The following is a 23,675-nucleotide window of genomic DNA, read 5'->3' as shown; positions in this document are numbered from 1 at the left end:
TCTTATAAAAAGTTTGGTTTAACTTACGCGTTGATTCTATAACTCGTTTTACCAACAACTTTTTTCATTGAAAAAGTTGTTAATACATGTTTGACATGCCTTGGAATTTCACTTGATGATGTTTGGTAGAATGGAAACATTGTCCCGGCTACTAGACACCTCATCAATAAAGCGGGGGTCGCAAGGCACTTAAGTAGGTGCGAGACAGCCCCTCCAACATGAATGTGAGCTTGGAGCAGTAAGGAGCATGTGTTAGGGACCTCTCGCAGTTTTGAAACACTATTTATGCATTGCTTCATCATTTGTTGTGTAATCTTAGAGAATAAGTTTATGGAATGTTCTTAGAGAACACTGGTAGCTAAATTTCTTGATCACTTTTCTAACTTTATTGGCCATACGGAGAGAGTGGGAGAAGATGTTGGATTTAGGGTTGTTCTCAGAGAGATTGTTGCAATTCATTTCTTATAACTTTTTTATATCTCTTATAAAGACTCTTTAAAGTGGATTGTAGATCTGCTCTCTCTCCCCAACGTATGTCAATTTGGGTAGTCAAGTTTTTGGCATGTTTGTATCTTTTATCTTTGTTATGTGGTTCGACTGTGATTTTGTTTTACACTTTGTTGCTATTTGTTGCTTGGACTATTTGGTTGTAGGTTTCCATAGATATTGGATACACACATCTAAGTTTATTTGTGTGATTTGAGTTTGAATTCACAACAATTGACGTTTACTGTGGACATCAATTAAAGTTTTTCAAGTGAGCGTCGTGGGTACAAAATTTGATATCATAGATATGGAATCAAGTTGGTATCAAAGGAAGTATATGGAAGCTTTGAAGGGTGTGTCAATGATGTCGGTCAACCCAGAACAATTAGATAAGACAGAGATTAGGGGTAAGGCAAAGAGTTATAGCATATGATGCTTTAGAGATAAAGTGTTGAGATAGGAAGTCATGAAGAACGGGAACGTACTGGTGACATGTATTCGTAAAGGTTTGGAAATATTGGAGAAACGTTAAACATTTGTTAACCTAAAGAAGCTGTGAAGAATATCGAAGATCGACTGAGAGAGACGGAGGTTAGAATACTCAATGTCAACCTGAAAAGGCGGAGGTAAGAATACTCAAGACCAGTCTCGAGAGGCAAATGTAAGAATACTCATGGAAAGAGAGTGAAAAAAGGGTAGAAATTAAAGTTGCACTTGTAGAGCTTGTTGATGTTAATTTCTTGTAATTTCTTTACATCTCTTGTAAAAACCCGTTGATAGTGGATTATAGAGTTGCTCTTTCTCTCTTAGACGTAGGTCAATTTTGGCCGAACTAAGTAAACAAACTCTTTGTGTGTTTGTTCCTCTGTTCTTTTATTTCGTTCTTTAATTTGGTTCGATTGTGGTTTTATTTTACATTTTATTGCTTGTTGATTTGATTGTTTGGTTGGTAGTTGTCATTTATACCTACTCAACACATATAAATTTATTAGTGTGATTTAAGTTCGAATCCACAACAATACTCTCTAAAATAAATTGTTCGTTTTAGAGGAATTCTGTTGAATTTGTCTATTCTAAAATTAGTAGTTAATAAAATGATAAAATTTGAATTTATGAGATGTAACTCAACTGTCTTCACTTGGATTTGAATCTAAAACATCAGAGTTGTGTGTAAAATTAAACGTTTGTCATTCCAACTACTCACAAAAGAAAATGATAAAATTTGGCAAAATGCCTCTAAAATAAACAACGATGGTTGCTCTTTTTATACTTGTTTTGCTCTTTTGCAGAACAGAATGTGCATTCAAAAAGCTGACCTTGGTTTTGCTTATTAATAATATTATTTTCGTAAAATTTGAGGATATAATAGAATAGAACCAACCGAAGGAAAGGACCCTCCAACCAGTTTTTTATTGTTTTCATTTTGTCATGGTGAAAATGACAGGCATGCACAAATGAGTGAGTGCTCTTAATCTGCACGCACACGCAACACAATCCATATATTAGTAGGCAAAGTGGACCACTTGTTATATATTTTTTTGTTTTGGTTTGGTGAAATCCACTTGTTTTTTCTTTTTTTTTAAGAAAAAATCCACTTGTTATAGCTGCTCTATAATGAAATCAGAAAAAAAAAAAAATTCTTTCTAACAGTTTGGGATGATAAACTAATCGGTGTTGGTTGGTTAAAAAATAAAGAATAAATATGTGTTTTACTACTTGATTTGGAGAGGTAAAATATGAATATTTATTTGGTCAAGAGAGGCTAGCGAAGGGGTACTCAGTCCGGAGAAACTAGATATTGGTATTCACCATTCACAATGTCTGGACAGTCATAACAAAGAATACTCAATCAGTGGATGATGATGAACTAGACTTGTTGTAAGTTGGATAGTAAAGAAGTCTAAATATATTTTGTGAATCCTCTCTTTACTTACTCTTTTTACTTATCTTGTGTATGTTCTTTATGATTTAACTTTACCTTCTATTTAAACTCTTCAAATTCAAATTAAATGATTTGATAAAGAAAATGTATGTTAAAATGATTTTGAAAAAGGAGACTATGGTTCAATCAAACCTATGTCGATTCAAAAAGTTTTAAAATGATCATCACAATTCAAATCCTTATTTAATTTCTTGTGTGTTTTTCAGCACATTCATCATACACAATGACTTATGTTATTATTGGTTTTTCTTTTTAAATAAAACAAGTTTAATTCAAATATTAAAATAATGAGAGTACAGTCAAAATTGGCTATCAGTTGGGCATCTCCCATCCATATTTTCAAATACATGCTATCAATACACATAAATTATATATAAGCTAAAATTAAATTAACAAACCAAACTCTAATCCTAACAACCAAATTAAATTCTTTGACACATGACTAACGATCAAGAATAATGAAAGATCCACAATTTTTAATTGCATCTCTCCTTAAAAAAGTTATTGTTGATGTTCCCCAATTTTGACTATTGGTGGTCTTTGAAACGACCAATTCAACCACATGTTGATAGGTCTTTTCATCAAACACTTGTAGTACAAACTTGTAGTAAATTAAAAATAACAATAGAAACAAAAAAGCAAACCAAAAAAACTCGTAAAAACTTCAACACAATTATTAGATCTTAAAATGGGAGGTAATGGAGTGACCAAAATGCGAAGTTTCCATGGTGGAGTTTTAGGAGGGCGCTTCAAATTTCTTTCTTTGATTGAAGTTGTAGTCATAAAGTTAGATCAAGAGGCAGTGGATAAAGTGTGGGTCGAGCAACCAGTGATGGACTTGTAAAGTTATTAGTGAGATCCATAAAATAATATCGACAAAATTATTCGAGATGTTCTTTGTTTTATTTATTTGTAACAATTAAGTCTTTTATTTTTCATCGGAGTCCTTAATCCTAAAAAACATGCACAAATAAATATATTTTCTTTATTTTTTGTGGGAAGAAGCAACTTCCAAAAAAAAAATGATGATGAACATATGAATAAGAAAAAGCTAACTGCTTTTTTGGATTTTCACGATAAACCTAAGAAAAGAATGAGGAAGGCTGAAGAAAGGCTTATTTGTACACCTTTGAAGAAAGGCTTTTTACAAAAATAGGATTTCATACTCGCATTATGTTTTTATTCTCTCTCTTTCTTTTTCTCTCTCTATTGTTTTTGACCAATGAAAAGAGAGAACTACAAAGTTGTCTCAAAGGTTGTACCAAAATGGTTGTCAAAATATCACTACTCTTATATATACTTCTTGACTCTAGAGTTGCCGATATTCACCCACATCACTCCCGATCACATTTCTAAATTCTAATTCTCGTTCATTTCTTTTTTTTTTCCAGAGATTTTGTGAAAGTGAGTGTGTTGTTATGTAATTTTAAACTCATCATGACACTTATTTCTTTATTGCTTTTTCAATTCAAGTTGATAGTAAATTCTGTTTTGAATTTTTTGGGTTAGGGTTTAAAACCTTTGAATTGAGGGTATTATTACTATTGATATTGATAATTTGTTCTTTCATATTAGTTGTGGTCTCTGTTGGAATTTAAACAAGCGTGGGAACTCAAATCACTTTTTTTTTTTCTTTTTCTTTCATCCATTTGTTATGATTTAGATGGTTTTAAATGGTTTTAAAATACCGTCCATTACAAAGATAAAAGCCGCGACAAAAAGTATAGGTAGCGAACGTTACAACCATGATGAAACACATTACGACTGCAAAAAATTGTTGTTCATGACAATAGACATAGAATCGGGATATTAGTACATATTTGATCATAAATTACATAAGTTATCTCCTTAGTTAGTTTAGAACTCTAAATCTCTCTCTCAATTTAAGTTATTTAAGTTACTATCATTATTTAAGGGTATGTTTGTTTCAAGGGAAAGAAAGTGGTGAGGAGAGAAAGGTGATGGAGAGAAAGTCTTTCTGTTGTTTGGATCTCCCTAAAAAGGTGAAGGAAAGAAAGAATTTTTGTGGGACCCACGTTAGAAACTTTTCTACCATGTATGAACGGAATGGTTGTGGAATACATGTGTTTTGTTCAAAATGTCTAAATTGCCCCTATTTTTATTCTTTATTCATTTTACTAATCCAGTTGGTGTCTTTTTTCATTTATTTTTTTTTCAATTCAACGCTAGTTTTTTTTTAACAATGACTTAAATGTTCTTTTGGTCCCTTAACTATTTAATTGGTATCGTTTTGGTCCCTTAACTAAAAAAAAGATTGTTTGAGGATTTTAAGTTTTTTTTAGTCTCGTTTTGGTCCCTTCTGTTAGGTTTCCGTTAGGGTTTTAAAAAAAAGTTAACTCCTGAACACGTGTCACCTTGTCATTGGCTCTGAGTTTTTTTTTTTTTTTTTTTACAAAAAAAAATATTATTTTTTAAAAAAAAAATACCAAAGCCAATGAAAAAGTGACACGTGTCCCAGAGTTAACATGTGTCACCTTGTCATTGGTTCTGGGAATTTTTTATAAAAAAATTAAATATATTTTTTTATAAAAAAAAATCTCAGAGCCAATGACAAGGTGACACGTGTCCACACTTAACGTTTTTTATTAAAACTAACGGAAACCTAACAGAAAGGACCAAAACGAGACTAAAAAAAAACTTAAAATCCTCAAACAATTTTTTTTTAGTTAAGGGATCAAAGCGATACCAATTAAATAGTTAAGGGACCAAAAGAGCATTTAAGCCTTTAATAATTTAGTGCCTAACTTTTTGTTACCACATATGCTTGTTTTATGCCACATTTTATTTTTCCACTAAATAGACAATTAGTTTATATATACTAACATATTATTTTTATTTAAGGATATTAATATCAATTACTAAATTTAGGTCTTTCTTTCCTTCAACTTTCTATTCAACTTTCTCTTATACCAAACAACTAATTCATTCAGCTTAGAACCATGTGAAGACACAATTCATTCAGCTTTTTATTTTATGAAAATGCAACCTCTTGATTGAGTATTGGTACACATACGTTGGTTATGTTTATCTGGCTATTATTGCATACTTGCCAAATTCAGCCCATTTATTTTTTGTAAACTTTAATTTCAGCCGGTTCGTTTCTAATTTGATCAGAACATTCAACAGAATTTGCTACGATGCATCCCTCAAAAAACAACAAAAATGAAGTTGCTAAGAAGCCTCGTTTGAAGATTGTCAAATTGTTGCTTGCTAAGCAGAAAAAAGGAGGAAGTAAGTTTTCCTATATGAAAAAAGGAGTGCTGTAATATTAATGTTGTATTAATAATATGTTTCTTTGTGGTTAAATTAATATGGGGTAATATGTACTTCTTTCAGCCGTATGAAAATAAACTCACCCTTTTGCTTCTTATTTGTTTAAAACTTTAAACAGAATTTTGGAAGAAATACTGTGTGTCGAGGACTGCTGTTATGCCTAGTGTTGTTCGTAAGGCAAGTTCTTCTTGAAATCTCAACAGTTAACGAGACATTGTTTTTTATACAAGTTTCACAAATTTATCTTTTGTGCATGTTTCAATTCTTTAATATCATCAATTTCCATGAGCTGATGAAATAAGTGCTTTCATTTATAGGTTGGAATCATGTGTGTTAGTGGGTTATGTTATGCGTAACTTATATGTTTTTGGCCAGAGTGTATAAAGACTCAAAGAAAGAGATGCAGAATTAAAATAAATGTTTACAAAAGGCCAAGGACGTGAATCATGTGCAGTAGAACTTGCGGTTGGTGGCAATATAGTACTATACTAGAACTTGGAAGACGTAACTGTTAAGAAAAAATTGTATTCATGTTGTCTTGTATATTGATAAAAATTATGATTGGGTACTTGATTAAATTTGAGGGAAAAGTTCAAGGAAAAGACTAAAGTTTTGTGGCAAAAACCGATAATCCGAAAAGAATCATAGATCAGAGATGGAGGGAGTAAAAACAAAATATATAAAATAGAAACTGATTCATCTATCACATTAGAATGTTGTCCTAATCTTGCTCCGTTTATTGTTAAAAGGAATGGAAGTATTTCTAGAAAACTTACAATTTTATTGATTTCAAATGTCGAGTACAAGGAGGAAAAGACTAAAGTTTTGTGGCAAAAACTGATAATCCAAAAAGAATCAAAATCAGAGATGGATGGGAGTAAAAACAAAATAAAATAGGAATCGATTAATCTATCACACTTGTAGGAGCTTCCTTAATACAATTTTCTTGCTCCGTTTATTGTTAAAAGCAATGGAAGTATTTCTAGAAAACGTACAATTTTCTTGATTTCAAATCTCAAGTACAAGGAGTAATTTTCAGGTGCTAATAGATAACTCTAGACACACTTGTAGAAGCTTCCTTGATACACACTTCTAGATAAATTCCTCAATTTTCTATAATTTTTAATTATTTTTAGATTATTCTAAATTTCAAATTATTATAAGAGGCTTCCAACACTCCTTGTATTCCTTATGAACACTAATAGGACTTAGGTGAGACGGATGGAAGAAGGCTTCAAATATTTTAATCTCTCATGAGAAATGGTTCTTGTTTGCCACAATAGTCTCGACTCCCTTGACTATAAAATATGAGTCTTTGGTGGAGTGTAGAAGTACACATTCATTGCTATGTATCCAATCTCTCCCAAGGAAGATAGAGTATGAAGGTTGGCCGTCTATAACAAAGAAAGCATATTTCATTTACTTTTGTCCCACCACATTATCGGCTATAAGAACTCCATAGGCATTGGATGTTTCACCCATGAAGATAGCCATTTTCATGTTGGTTGGGATCAAGTCTATTCCATGTTCTTTGAAATTAGAAACGACATAACATTTACAACTGCACCACCATCGATGAAGACTCAACTTTGATGAACTAAGGCTTAAGATGTTTTACCATGTCTTGAGTGGGCTTTTCAGATAGTATACTTATAGTTTATTTTCCTTTCAGCTAAGGTGGCCTATTCAGTGTCTTCAACAAAAACGTCAACTTCTAGTTCTTCTATTTTGGATAATCATCATATTCTTTATCATCCCACTCTATAAAAGTCAAACGATGCAACTATATTTTTGTACCTGTCTATCTCTGGATAGGTCTGTAAATGAAGGGCATCCTCGCCTGCAGGTTCTATCTCATGATCATCTAAATATCCTCAACAGGTGGTGTATGGCTTATAGAGGACTTGTCTTCTTCAACGGTTGGATCTCGTATAAGTAAATGCCATGTCGAGAGCTTCCAATACCTTGACAGATGAAATTTCTTTCGAGTTGTACCTTGACTATTGACTATAGAGTTTGTTTCATCTTTTGTAAGGATCATGTTTAGTGTTGTCTCTACGACCTTCCGATTTACCATTCCTAGGCCACCAGTTCTCATAGTCAATAACTACAAATAAAAATGATTTTTTTTTATTTTTAAACATTGTCACAAGTAAAAAATAATTTGTTAAAGTGAAGTGCTATGAACTACTTTTCAACAATCTCTCAAACTGAGAAATAGATATGTTGAAATTAGGGTTGTAGAGAATAGAGATAAATTTAGTAATTGGATCTATAGACAAAAAGTGATGAATATTGGTATGTTCATAAGTTTAAATTTTTAGTAATACGTATTTCTTCTAATTAAAAGAGAATGAATTGAAATAAAAGCATGGGCCAATGAAGCCCGAATTGGGCTGAGTGAGTAACCCATTTCATCGATTTAGTTTTTATTTTTATTTTTTTGTTTTTTGAGGAAGGGTTGCTGATATTCACTCACCTATCTCTCCCGATCACGTTTCTGGTTAGTCTCTTTCTTTCTGGATTAGGGCTTTCTTTTTTACTGAATGAGTGTCTTTTCATGATCACACTTATTTTAATTTGTTGCTTTTACGATTATATTGTTATCAAATTTTTGGGGATTAGTGTTTAAAACCTTTGAATTGGGTCTTTTGTATCAGTTTTGCGGTATCTGTTGGAATTTGAAGGAGCTTTGCCCGCTGCAGTCGAATCTCACAAATGCAAATGGGTAACTCAGATACAATTCTTTCTGCTTTCCTATTCGATTAAAATGCAAGCTCTTGTTTGAGTGTTAATATGCACATAATGCCATGCTTGTGAAATATGTTGTCTTCTATTTTGTTTTTGGCCGTCGTGCCTCATCTTTTTCTTTTTTTAGCCGTATTAAAATAATCTCACCCTTGTTTCTTAATTGATCAAAACATAAATCAGAATTTGCTAAGGAGCGTCACTCAAAAAACAACAAAAATGAAGTTGCTGAGAAGCAAAAAGTAGGGCGCACAAAGGGAAAGCCTCTTACTGAGAAGCAAAAAGAAAAAAGTAAGTTTTACTTCAATGTTGTGATGTCGTATTAACATGTTCTTTGCTGTGAAATTAGCTTGGGGTTAACATGCATTTCATCCATCTGTTATGATTTAGATTTTGACTTTAAAACTATGTGAAGACACAATTCTTTATGCTTTCCTATTTTATTACAATGCAAGCTCTTGATTTTGTGTTAATATGCACATAAGTTGGTTATCCTTACGGTGGTATTGTTGCCATACTTGGGAAATTTATCCCATTTCATATTCTATTATTTTCTATTTTGTTTTTGGCTGTTGTGCCTCATCAACTCACCCTTTCATTTCTTATTTATTTAAAACTTTAAACAGAATTAAGGAAGCAATATGTGTGGTGGAAGATCAACCCTTGTTGTGTTCGTAAGGGAAGTTCTTCTGGAAATCTCAACTAAGTTAATGTGGCCTTTATCATTGCTTTTGATACAAGTTTCACAAATTTATCTTTTGTGCATATTTCAATTCTTTAATATCAATTTCCAACCCCACAGTAAAGCATTGCCGATTTTCATGGGTTGAGTCCACATAGCAAGATCTCGCGCAAGAAGGTTTTACTGGTTGATAATGATGTGGCTCCTTATATGAACCGATGAGCTGATGAAATAAGTGAGAAGAAGATTGGGATGGCTGAGAAGAAGAGAAAGAATATCAATAAGAGTAGTTATTAATATAGCAGCAGTTAATTGAGTACTTTCATTTATAGGTTGGAATCATGTGTGTTAGTGGGTTATGTTATTCCTGACTTATGTTGTTGGCCAGAGAATGCTCCTTCCTGTATAAAACTGTACTTTCTGCATGTTTGTTTTCATTAATCTTCTATAATATAAACTAGATTATGATTTGCATCCCAATTATTCTAATCAATCTTCTTGCACCATATCACTGCCGATTCAGATTCGGATGATGAACAGTTTCGCGATAATGCTTTACAGGAGAAGGAAGAGTTGGAGGCTGATATTGATAGTGATGTGGCTAAATGAGTTGATGAAATAAGTTGGAACTTGGAAGAGCTGTAATAGTAGTTTTTAATAAGGCAGCAATTACTTGAGTACCTTTAAATTATAAGTTGGAATCATGTGTGTTAGTGGGTTATGTTATGCGTAATTTATGTTGTTGGCTAGAGCGTATAAAGACTCAACTTCTTTCTGCATGTTGGTTATTTAATAATCTTCTGTAATATAATAAACTAGATTATGATTTGCATCCTAATTATTTTAATCTTCTTTAACCATATCATATCACTGTTAATAATCTTCTGTAATATAAACTATATTATGATTTCCATCCCAGTTATTCTAATCTTCTTGAACCATATCACTGTCGATTTTCACGACAATCATTTTACAGTGAGTCCCCATAGTTTTAGATGTAACATACTCGGCGGCTTTTTTATTGCTTGGCTTTTTTTTTTCTATTTTTATTGTGTAGACTAATTTTTGATGATTCAGTCTATATTTTTTCATTTCATTTTATTTATAGTAACCATATTCAACCGGTACTAATTTCAAAGAACAACTCTAAACTTAGTTTCAAATTAATACCAAATATTCTTATATTTAACTCCAAAGAAATCAAACAGACTTTAACATTTTAGGTTCAAAAACTTGTAATATGATTTTTCACCAAAAAGAAAGGAATTGCATCGAGGCTCAAAAAGTGGTTAGGAAAGGATAAAATATATTTATGATGACTTAAAAAGGCTCAAAGAACCAAACCATGGACACTCATATACAAAAGAAACACCGTAAAAAGTGAAAAAGAGATGGTGACTATTTTGAATGTCTCTTCCGCAGCTTGCCCCTCAATCACAACCATGTTGAACTTCAAGAATGAAGCTAGCCTCTATCTCCTTATAGGTTAGAACATCTTCCTTGTCCAATTGCTCTTTCAGATTTATGCTCACGAAGCCTAACAAAGTAAGGTCTATCCCAGTTATGTTTTAATGCCACTTTGTGAAATATTGCTAAGTAGCGTTAGAAGCGGATTTATATTCTCACTTGCGTTAAGGTACGATAAGCAAATTCATATAAGGTGAATTCTCGATCTCTCGACGAGGAGGCATGATGGTGAATTCGAATCAAAGAGAAAGATGAAGATGACAAACACAATTACCACAAACGAAGAGAAAATAGGATGAAAAGTTGAAGAACCTTGTGAAACAAGAAACTTCAATTGATGACGAAAAATGAAGAAATTCTTCAAACTGAAGAAGAATTACACAAGATTGTGATGAAAACACGATCAAATCACTTAGGTGTAAGAAAATGGATGCGAGAAAAATGTGATGAACGCAGCGGAAAAGGTTAGATAGGATTGTAACAACCTCTTTTGAAAAGGGAAATGATACCATAATATGAAATGAGAGAAATGAGTTTAATTTGCATTGATTATGAATGAAGAGTACATTTAGTATTCATATACAAGGCTATTGTACTACTAATATGTATTAAACTTCACTAAAATGTACTACACTATGATGATTTGTACTACTAGCTATACTAACTAACTCTTATTCAAGTATTTATAACTGAACAACCTCCCTAAAAATAAACAGAATACTAACCAACTCTTATTCAAGTATTGGGTCAGTCCATGTATTGGACCCTAGTCTATCAGAATTCCAGATTTACTATGTAATTATCATAGTTTAAACAGCTGCATATATTTGTACAAGTTTCTAAACCTTGTAAAAGTTAATGAGATAAATCATGTTATATACCTGTAAGCTTCAAAATAACATTCTTATTCTTTAACATAAATCAAATGCTAGAATAGACAACAACAACCTTGTATGACATGTTCAATATTCATAACAATGACAAACTCATTAAATAAATTAAGATAATCTCCAATGCAAATCAGTGTAGCAAATGTCATCATAAAAAATAAAAATAAAACACAATAAATGACATGAAGAGTTTAGCAACTTGTCATTTCTTGATAAAAAAGAATTAAAGTGATCAAACTTATTATTAAGTTAACAAGGAAAAATCCTTGATTCATCCTCTATGCCATTATAACATAATTTGTTAAGCTACCGATGTGAATGACTTGGATCGAGCAGCATCTCTTGTGGTTTTCTTACTTCGCAGCAAGACCTTGTTCAATGACTAAAACAAAGCTGAAGGCAGTGAATTGAGGACGTTGTTTTGGAAATTTTGAATAAAGGATCAGAGATGAGCGAGTACCATGACTTGCTCACACATTTGAGACGTACAGATACCCATAGATAGGCGCTGTGTGCCGCCGTGGAGTTGATGATTACTTGATATAACCACCCTTCAGCAGCAAATTCTATGTTATAATGATTTACTGTTTCAGAAATGCTATAGCTAGGGTTACATCCACTTAATAAGAATTGGACATGTGTCTCACTTTTTTATTTCAATTAACCTGTAACCTGATCAACATGTTTCTAAACATTTTAATTTTTTTAAAAATTTAATTTAACAGTTGGAGAGAGAAAGAGAAGAAGTATCAGTATCTTTTTGAAATATTCACAATGACAGATAGGTACCTATTTGAGAACTCCCTACAAAGTTCAAAACATTCATAATTCTTCAGGATTGATAAGTCATGAGTTAAAACTCAAGATTGGTGTTCCACTAATGTTGTTGAGATATATTGATCATGATTATGCAATGACACTCAACTTATAGTTTCCAAAATGCCATGACATTGACATAGCCTTTCTTTTTTACCATCGAATTTAACAGATTAATGGTAATGTTGCTTCTATATGTGGAACAAAATAGTACTATATATTATAAACTTGATTGATAAAAAAAATATACATGATTGATAAAAAAAATATACATGTTATAAACTTATCAGTAGGCAGTAGCTGTTAAACAGATTGTCCATCCCAAAGGGGTCACAAAATGCAACCTAATTTAAAAAGGTGGATTAGATGCCAAAAACCTTAATCTCCTCAAAAGTGCACAAAAACCAGAACCATTGCACGATTCTACTCTAACATTACCAAAGGAGTAGTCCAGTGGTATAGGTTGGACACCAACCTACTACTAAAAAATATATTTTTTTTCTTTTTTTAATAAACTAGTAATTAACAATTTACCACTGAAAATAAAACTACTTTTACCACAACCCATTTGACATGGTATTAGACATCAAGAAGTTCTTCAAAATTCACATGTCCTGCATGGGTACCCTACCAACAAACTCCTTTTTTCAACTAGAACTTTTGCAACCAATGACAGTGTTGTGCATCCTTCTCTAAATTATCTTTCAATTTCCTTACTTCTTGCCAAGCTTGCGTTTTGTCCATGGTTTCTAGTGGCAAAGCAACAAATGCTTCAAGAATCTGGCGAGCCTTTACGGCCCCTTTAGACATCTCATCAGCTTCAAACACTCTCTTACGTTTAGAACCCACCTGAAAATTATAAGCGCAAAACTTTAATGATTCCTTCCAATGGTAAAATTTTCATCAAAACATATTTATTAAAATTTTGCAGATACAAGCATAAATTTATCATAGATAAAAGCTACTATTTCCAGTATTCTTTTATTATTCAAATTCAGACAAGTGAGACAATTGTTACTCTTTGTTTTTAACGTGCGAACATTGAAATATTGAAACAATAAGGGGATTACAGGTGCAACTGTGCAAGTGATATATTACCTCCATAATAAGGTTACACTATTTCACTAATTGAAGTTTTCTAAATTAGATACGGTTGCTTCAACCACAAGAGTTAGAAGAAAAATCAGGCTGCGGGTTCCATATATGCCAAAAAATTGCTGAAACAAATATCTAATGGCTGAATGAAAACAAACAAATAGAAAGAAAATAATTCCCCTCTAAAAATAACAGGCTACTACCAAAATTGAATTATGTCCCTGCCTATGTTTATTTTTAGAAATAAAACACTCATGTCATATGAACATGCTGCAAAAAAAAATGCCGTACCTCTTCTGTAGATTCCATTAAGGATAGGGCAGAAGGAGAAAAATCTTCCAATTCTGCTGCCTTTTCTCTAGCTAAGGCGACAACACTTTCAGGGAAGTTTGCAAACTCAGCGACATGAATACCGAAACTCTGATCACAAGCTCCTGGTTCCACCTAGAAAGTAGAAACACATGAAAAACACTTGATGTAAATACAGATCTTATTTGACCACAGCATTAAAGTTTCTGAACTTTATGTCCAGACTTCTTGAGAAGGTAAGTTTTCAAACCCCGAAAGGACGGCAATAGCTAGAAACGATTATTTTAGGGTGAAAAATCTGGGGGGAAAAATTGCAGGTATGTCAAAGGTGGTTAGGAAGTGAAATTTGAAGCATGAACAACTCCTTTAACTAAATTTCAGGTAGGAAATCTGGTAAAAATTAACCATTATATAGACGGTTCTTATCTTTTAAGTATTATAGAAATTAGTTCCTCATTAAAATCCAGCTGCCTCTGCAGCCCAACAAACCAGGATAAATCCATACAAAATGTACTATGGTGAGGACTAATGAAGCTTTAAAGTAGTGTTAGTCTTAAGGTAAAATAACTCATTTCAATGCAAACATAAAATGCAAGGTAAACCCTATGAAGTTTGTTTAAGGCCTCAAAGGTCACGTTCTTCTTCTAACCTTCTGCTGACTTATAACCATAATAGTAGCTCCACCACTTCAAACACTTCAATTATTTCTTTTCAGGGAAATTAGAAAAGAGTCGAAGATCCTCTAGGAACCCTTTTGGTGCTTTTTTTAGATTAGTTTAAACTTTTCAGTATAAAAAACATGTTTAAAAACATATAACTGGACTCCCTACTGTCACATGAAGCATGCAATCATGGAATCTCGGTCAATGGATGAAAGATCGGACGGCTTATATTTTGAATTTCATCCAATCAACTTTAAAATACAACTCAAAATATGAGGGCCCAATCTTCTTCCAAAAGACAAGATTCAAAACCAGGTGACAGTGGCAGCAGAGAATCCAATTCATGAGGTACACACAAGTACACTACAAACTTCACAAAGGCAATGGAGTAGAAGCAGCATATTAGATAAAAAAAAGAAAAGTTTGGAAAGCATTTACCTTGTATAGCATAGTTAGCTTGCGAGTTGATGCATCAATATGTGCACTAACATGATAATTTGCCACACCAACAATTTGCTTATGTGTATCATTGCTGCCATTTTCATCGGCTAATGCAGTCAGCTCATGAAAGTGGGTTGCAAATAAAGTAGGTGCTTTGATCACATCAACAATGTGCTCACAAATGGCCCAAGCAAGACCTTCATATCACAATATAACATACAAGCTTATTTTAATGAGCTGAAATGTTTATTAAGGGATTTTTATGCTAAGCCAACTATATGAAAACATGAATTGATACGTATATCCTGACACCAATGTAAAACACCATACTATAACTCGTTTGATAATAATTTTGCAGAATGCAATTCTCATCAATCCGACTATCAAATTCCAAGCAGCCAGCATATTATCATTGCGTGTCCAATTTAAAATAAACTTCTAACCATATCGTTTTTTTACTACTCACATTGAGAAGCATATATCAATGTATAAATTGGTTTAGTATGCATTAATATGAACATTTGAGGATATTTCATGTGATATGGGAAATGTTGATCCAACAGTGGATTTTGTGAAAAAGAGATCTTGAATAAAAAGTTATGTAATTTTCCCTGTTTGTACCAAAGTAAGAGTCATGCAATGATGGAAGAATGCTTCTGTTTTATATCTGTGATTCAGTGCAGATGCTAACCAATATATGCAAAGTCAATAAATTCTATGACATGGAAATTTCAGTATCTGGATCAAATACTTTTTGAGTTTCCTTTTTCATCTTAAAGACAGCAACTTAAACAATGCATGAGACCTTAGTTTAGCTTAAAGCCATTCTATTAGTCACTCAAGTATATATAGATTCTGACAATTATGATGCAAATTTAAGAGATTGCAACAACACATTAAAGGGAACACTTAATAGTGAAACAAACCAAATCCGTCGTAAGTTGATGTCCCACGTCCCAACTCATCAATGATTATCAAGGACTTGTCGGTAGCTCCTTTTAATATTGATGAAGTTTCAAGCATTTCTTGCATAAAGGTAGAAACTCCACGAAGCTGGGGGGAATAAAAAAAGATACAATTATATATTCAATAAGCAGCTTCAGCAATTACTTACTTATAATTGCAGTTTTTACCGGTGATCCTTGAAGACCATAATATTGTTGCAAACAGGGAAAACAAGAGAGTGTATGAGTAAATGTGTTTGTTTGTATTATACACAGAAGAATAGTATATATACCAAGGGTCATATATGCAAGGATTCACGGTTACCCTGGTTACTGTAATTGCATAATAATACAACACAGAATTAAGTCATAATCTACCTACTTAAATTATATCTAGCATCCCCCTTCTAACAAGAGCATGTAAATCATATGAACCAGTCTTGTTACAATAATATAAACAATACTCTAATATTGACATACGCTACCAAGTAAATGCAATGTAAAATTGAATGACAATAGTAAACTGATAAGTCAACCTCCCTGAGTCATACTAAACTATTGAAGCACACAGCTGAATTTTCCAAACCATGCTAAAGGAAATTGTTTAAGACGATACAAGGATTTGCAAAAATGGAAAACAGGTCTTGAAGATTCCCCTTAAGCAACAAACAAAGCAGGTTGCTCTCCATATAAACTTCTTTCATGTTATTACCGTCAAAGAATTTTTATTTTTATATTAGGCTAGTATTGAGGAATCAATAACGGTTGGCAACAAGTCTACGTCAAGAGATGATTTATCCAATACAAGCAAAAAGGCAGACCATGCAGAGTTTAAAGTGGGTACAACCAGGAGAAACATTATGTAATCACAAACAAATGAATACTCTGCAGGTAAAAAGATCTAGCATCGCTCATGTTTCTTTGCAGGGTTGGCAGAAAGAGACGAGTTTACCAGGGTGATGTAGGATACCATGAAGTCTATCTAGATATTTTGGCAAACGCATATAGGTGTTGAGTACCATTGGTATAAAGGACCTTTGTTTCCTCTCAAACTGCCTCACAAGTGTTGCAAGTTCAAAAGATTTTAAGAAAAGATGAATTGTTGATTTCATGATGATACAAAGTTGTCCATCAATCTTTTTCCATCAACAAATGTCAGATGCAGACACAAAATCAACTTTCTTGGTCAATTGGTTTTCATGTTCTTGATCTCTAAGCCAAAATTTCAAGTTGCTGCAGACACAAGATCAACTTTCTTGGTCAATTGGATTTCATGTTCTTGATCTCTAAGCCAAAATTTCAAGTTGAAAGCTAATGTATCATTGTTGTTCCCGTCCAACTTGTTAGTTGAGAGTGGAGGACAAACTTAGCTGATGAAAATGGGAAGATTTGACACAAAAGAGAGAAATAGCACTGAACAGTAGCAAACACATGAAAATGTGAAGTACGAACTCTCAAAGCAAGGAACCAATAACAGGTCTAGGAGGGGGATGAAAGGGCGAGACTAGTGCAACTGAGATCAAACAAAGACTCGTCAAAACATGCCACCATGCACAACGATTGATGGTAACTTTATCTGGTTACACATGAGAAAGAATACAGACATGTTGCCAAGTTTGGGCTCAGAATAGGTTGAAGCTTGAAACTCTGGGAAATGTGTTTCTTAGGTTTGCTCTGTTTAACAGCACATTATAAACATTAAATTTCACTAATCCAACCATTGATTACTGTTGTTATCTTTAAGAAGCTAAACTAGCCCACCCAAATTGGCACCGGGGAGAATCGAACCTGAGACCTTGAGGAGGAGCACACTCCAATGTCCCAAGCCAACACTACCAGACCAACCTAAGTGGGTTAACCATTGATTACCGTTATATCATGTTAATGATCAAATGCACATATATTTATAAATCTAAAACTGATGATTCGATGGTTGGTAATATTAGTCACCATAGCAATTTAGACCAGTTTCAACTTTCAAGCAATTCCCACCATTCCAATCCCATTAACATTATTATTTATATTTATGAAGCATTAAAATTTTGTGATATAAGAACAAAGCTCTTTGTTATGCATTTAGAATAAAAATAGCTAATCTAAATTTGATATAAAAATCAATAAATCATTCAACAAGTTGCTTTATGCCAAGTAAAAGTCACAAGCAAAAATGCTACTAATGGGGGCCAAAAATATGGAATAGCACTCACTTGGCAATCACCTGCACCAACACGAGCAAAAATGCAATCACGAACAGATATGCTCGCTTTGTCACATGGAACAAAGCAACCAACTTGAGCCATCAAAATATTCACTCCCACCTACACAAAAACCATTATGCAAATCAAATCTCTAAGCCCAAATAGCAAGGATGCAAGTATCTGAATTGTATGTGTGAACTAAAATATCTATACAAAGAAAGGTGAGACACTCCAATTTGATGGCCATGTCATGCTTAACATCAGCATAAAAGTAGAAAGACAGTGTCCAAAAATTAATTACAGGACAGATAACCGTAAAGTAATACAAAAGATAAGTACCTGCCGGATAAATGTTGATTTCCCACCCATGTTAGGCCCTGTTATTATTTGAAACCAACTTTTTCCTCTGATCTGATATGTTACAAAAAGGAAAATACAAATTCACAAGTGCCCGTAAAATTTAAATGAATACATTCCGATGACCATATGAATACTTACAAGCTTACAATCATTTGGTATGAAATTCACCCAGTCTTGAGCCTCCACACAAGGGTGTCTACTACCTTCTAAAATAATATCTCCTTCGTCCTATTAAAGCCAAGACAATAATGTTCAATGCTGATTATCAAAGATTTACCCGACCATATTAGGAAAAAAATATAAACGGAGGTTAAAATCAATAAAACAGTGCAGTTATTGAGAGAATAGAAAGTAACTATTAAGGAGGTACCGATGAGGTGATGTCAGGTCTTGTATAGGGAGTAGGACAACTAGAAGCCAAATCAGCAAAGCTTAGTAACACGTCCAATTCGGAAATCAATTCAGCTAAAGATTCAAACACCTGCAGAACAAAAGTTCTTCCAGTTAAAGCAGATGAAACAAATAAATAACCAAAACTAAGGTCATAACTACTGTGTTCTGAGGGAGCGGGCAAGGGGGGTTAACCTAATAAACATGCATTAAATCTACCCACCTCAGAGAAAGATGCTGAAATTCCTACTACTTTTACAACCAACTGTTTTTGATAACTTTTGTACTCTTCAAGAATTTGTTGATATTTGTCCCCTAATTTTTTTAGCTTAGTGTTGGTAAACTTCACTCCATCTTTACGGGTTTCCAGCACGATAAACTGGGTGTTGAGCTTTGTCCTTATTTTCGGCTCTTCCTTCTTTGTGATTCTAAAAACATGTCCAAATTGTGTCCCCTTGTCTAACTTTAATGCCTTATCTACAGGCAGATCAAGATCAATGGCAGTTTGTTTATGCAAGTCATGTATTTGGCTCTCCAGTAATTCTTGCTGCTCCTTCAGTCCAGTTAGCGTAGTGTCATAACTTGAAGAAATCATGTATTCCCCGTTCTCTAGATGATCAAGGTCAACACAAATTTCTACAAGCTCAATAAATTTGTTTAGGCGATCAGCACCAGTCAATAACTCCAAATCTTTCAAATACCTGCTCTTCATCATTGAAGAAAACTGTCCATCATACCTGTCCAGAGCACTTTTAATGTAAGGCAGTCTTATACTTGACTGCACACAAAAGACAAAAACAGAGTTTAGAAGAAGCCATGTCATTAGCCATATATGTGCAGTACTATATAATCAATAATGTGCAGGACCCTTCATGACATTTTTGCTGAAATATTCAACAAAGAAGTGAAAAATATGTCTTAAATGGAATAACAATAATAATAAACTTCCCAAAAAGGAAAAGAATCAATATTCAAATGTCTTGAATGATTCTTTATCCCAACATATAATTTCAAGTCAATAAAGAAAGCTATTAATTACAAAATCTTAATACCCGAAAGAGGAATTGCGAATAATATTACAGATTTTAGAGCTGAATCACAAAGCAAATACAAATACAATGTAAGACAATCATAGCAAAGGTCAAATTCTACATTTTCTATAAGCTCCTGTATATATAAAATCAGGAAAAAAAGGGCTGAAAAGAAGGTCAAATATTCAACAAAGAAATGAAAAATATGTCTGATGTTGAATAAGAATAGTAATAATATACTTACCAAAAAGGAAAAGAATCAATATTTAAATGTCCTGAATGATTCTTTATCCCATACATCATTTCTACGTCAATAAATAAAGGCTAAAATATGGTTTTAGTCCCTGCAAATATGCCTCATTTTGGTTTTAGTCTCTGTAAAAAAAAATTTGTAGTTTTTGGTCCCTGCAAAATATTTTGTTTTTGGAACTATTTCCAAAAACAAAATATTTTGCAGGGACTATTTTTCTACAAAATGGATTTAGTCATCATGTGTCACGTGTGCAAATCATCACAAAAGTGGGGGCAGGGACCAAAACCAAAACGAGGCATATTTGCAGGGACCAAAACCATATTTTAGCCATAAATAAAAGCCATTGATTACAAAATCTGAACAGACGAAAAAGGGGCTGGGAACAATATCACAGATTCCAGAGCTGGACCATAAAGCAAATTACAACTATAATGTAAGACAGTTGTAGCAAAGGTAAAATTCTACATTTTCTATTAAAAACCTAAAGTGAATACAGATAAAATTCTACCTGATAAAGTTTAACAACATGTTGTAGACCAGCTTTTCCCTTCTGAAGATTGTGCACCAGTCGCTCAATGTCTGATATTCTTTTCAGATGCTGTCTCAGATCTTGGCGAAGCACGGTGTCCTCTACAAATGCTTGTACTACATCCAACCTGGAGTTAATATCGTTTACATCTAATAATGGCTGTTTTAGCCACATATGCAATAGTCGTTTTCCCATTCCAGCTGTACAGGTCCTATTCATGAGACCAAATAAACTGAAATTTTTGTTTGCATCAGTTTTGCTTTCTAAGATATTAAGTGCCCTCATGGCTGCAGAATCTAACCTCATGTAACTGTCAAGATTGTACCTACGCAGAGTATAATTTTCATAATTGCTTTCGTCTGCAAGTAACTCTGCATAAGAGAGCAGTGCCCCTAAAGCACCCGGTGCAAATTCAAATCCAGACACTAAATCTTGAACTGCTTCTATAGAACCTTTGACAAGCCTTCCAAGATCCTGTACCAGATCTCTAGTCTTAAACTCAGATTTCTTTCTCTCAGTCAGCATCACACCACATTTAGTCAACACATCACACAACATTTTGTATTCAATAGATTTTCCACGCTCAATTGGTACAAGGCATTCTTTGCATCCAAGACCAACCAATGCTGACTCCACATTCGTGAAGTGACTGTCATCGAGGAATTCAGCCATCCCAAGTAGTCTCTTAGTTAGATCAACAAAGCCTAATCCAATGGTGCACCCATTTTCACGGAAGTTAAGTGACAGCGCAACAACAGCTGGAGAATCTTGCATTTCACTGTTAGCAAACAGAACATCTTCAAAACTGCCAATATTACCAGGTGTACCGCTTTTGGCCAGTTGCCAGTTAGAGCTGCTGCCCTCGTAGACCTCAAGTGTATGGTCTGTTCTCTCCAAGAGTAGATCACGGGCTATTGTTTCGAACATGTTCCTACTGACACTCACACTGGAAAGAGCGTTTGATCCACTACCCAACTGTCGCAGAGCAGTAGTAGTGTGATAGTAGGTTTTGGCAATGAATGTTGCATTCTCACCATGGGCGGTATAGTAATCCTGAATAATTGAAAAGGGGATACTTAATCCAACTACTCGTCATAGTGCATAAAATGAAGAAGGGTATGAAGATAGAGGAATCCATAGACACAACATATAGAAAATTATACTATAAAAATTTGGAAACTCTTCAAATTATGAAAAGTAGCAACATAAAATTTATGGTTTGTAAACCATAAGTAGTAGCTTTTTTACATTAGTACTTTCAGGGTTACAATATTTGGTTATTATATTTAAACGATGAGAAATTAGTGTCTAAACAGTATATCGTTTCACTGTGGCATGTACTATATTGTAATTATCCCGACTAGAAGAGCATTGTTTAAATAATCTAAGCTGTGGTCTACTGGGAGGACATGCACAGCAAAAGAGGCGGAGGCAAGCTAGGAAGAAAGAGAGAAGGGTCCTCTAGGCAGGTAATAATCAGCAGAGAGGCGTGTATTGATCAGTCAAGAGGCAGTAGGACAATAGGTATTCAATAGGAAAGGGGATGGATGGTGAGGGTGTTCTCTTCATAAAGTGCTCGTTCACTTTAGCTTTCTGAATTCTAGCAATAATACAGATTTTCTTTCACTCTTGTCCTTTTTTTCGGCCTTTATGTTTTATCACAAACTACCAGGATCCTAACATAGTTCAGGCCAAATTACTTCGGAATTACAAACTTGAAAAATATTTTGATTAATATTTCTCACACAAGAGTAAGTCTATATACATCTATTCTTCAAAAAAATCCTTAGAAGAAAATAAGTGAAGATGAAGAAAGGATGACATTTCAGACATAAGAAAAATGTGCCTACATGAAAAATTTACTAAACTGAATCATTAAGAAAACATAAAAAAAATATCGACATTAACAGTGATGAACTTACCCGACGGTCAAAGAACCTAATGGCCCTCGGATCCTGTAACACAAAAACGTGAATAAAAATATTAAATCGAAAACAAAAATAAAATGCCAAGTCACAATCTATGACAAAAGCACTACACTGCTGTAAGTAAAACAATATAGAATAGATGGCATTTGCTTTTAAGCAACAAAGAGATAATGAATAAACAATGCATCAGATGCAAAATAATAAGTGTTGGAAACATGGACATGTAATATCAAATTTCCGACACAACAGTACATACATTGGGGATGATTGACAATAGCAACAAATTTCATATACTTACAAAAATAACAATTTCATGAGAAATTCATGCTTTCGATGGATCAAAAAAACTATAACTAATTATCATGAATATAACCATTGCATGCCAAAAATTTAAAAATTCAAACAAGGAAAGAAGACATTTTTAGAGAATATTTGAACATATCTCGTAAAATAAGCATTAATGTTAGAGTAATGTGAACTTGTATGATGGTATATTGGTACTGATTATGAAATATTCATACATTTATAGCAATCAAAGATAAAATAAGAGTATTCATATAATGCTAATAACACCCCCTCACAAGAGAAAGGAGAAGACTTACATGAGGTAGGGTTTTGAAAAACGAAAGAAACCCTTGTGCTTGCTTGGAATCTACAAACAGTTAAGCAAACAAAAAACCCATTAACAAAGCTGAATCAATCAATCACCAATAACAATGAAAAAACTTAAAACCCATTAAAAATTGAGTTTTTTTTTTATAAAATAATAAAAAAAAAAGGGGGGGGGGGGGGGGGAAATGCGAAACCTAGTTTGAGCTCGGGGAGTTTATCATTGAATCCGTCGAAGTTTTCATCCATTGGAGCTATTAGATTAGTTTAGGGTTTAACAGAGAAGAAGAAGAAGAAGGTTTATGTGAAGTGATTGGGAAATGAAACGAAAGTGTCTTTGTAGGTGGGTGGTGAATCGGTGGCGGGAAATATTCGCGGGCTTTTCAGTGCTTTTCTTGACAAAAAGCCCACGGGCCTTGGTAAAGCCCGACCAATATAGTTTTCATATTTCAACTAAAAATAAGATACTCACAAAAAACATCATGCTACGACCGATAAAAGAGTGTTAACATGTTAGTGTTACGTTGTAGGTAGGATAGAATCGTCAATCTTTTTATCACTTCAGTCATTAACTTTAACCATCGAATCGGTTTTATATTCC

At 33.5% G+C, this 23,675-nt stretch overlaps 1 protein-coding gene across 1 annotated transcript; it reads right to left on the bottom strand.

Moving 5' to 3' along the window:
• Positions 1 to 12,579: 12,579 nt before the first annotated feature.
• Positions 12,580 to 23,440, bottom strand: LOC25493936 (DNA mismatch repair protein MSH2). Its single transcript, XM_013602600.3, has 13 exons — positions 23,272 to 23,440; positions 23,068 to 23,117; positions 22,460 to 22,492; positions 20,517 to 21,590; positions 18,948 to 19,502; positions 18,705 to 18,815; positions 18,473 to 18,562; positions 18,314 to 18,385; positions 17,984 to 18,094; positions 15,759 to 15,885; positions 14,830 to 15,029; positions 13,712 to 13,864; positions 12,580 to 13,174 (listed from the first exon to the last, which is right to left on the bottom strand). The coding sequence occupies exons 1-13, from the start codon at positions 23,321 to 23,323 to the stop codon at positions 12,977 to 12,979; spliced, it is 2,826 nt and encodes a 941-aa protein (XP_013458054.1). The 5' UTR covers positions 23,324 to 23,440; the 3' UTR covers positions 12,580 to 12,976.
• Between the last annotated feature and the right edge of the window lie 235 nt (positions 23,441 to 23,675).

This window comes from Medicago truncatula, chromosome 4 (assembly GCF_003473485.1).
Source record: "Medicago truncatula cultivar Jemalong A17 chromosome 4, MtrunA17r5.0-ANR, whole genome shotgun sequence".
Lineage (NCBI taxonomy): Eukaryota > Viridiplantae > Streptophyta > Magnoliopsida > Fabales > Fabaceae > Medicago > Medicago truncatula.
The sequence above is the reverse complement of the archived record's forward strand: the minus strand, read 5'-3'. Positions and strand labels throughout refer to the sequence as shown.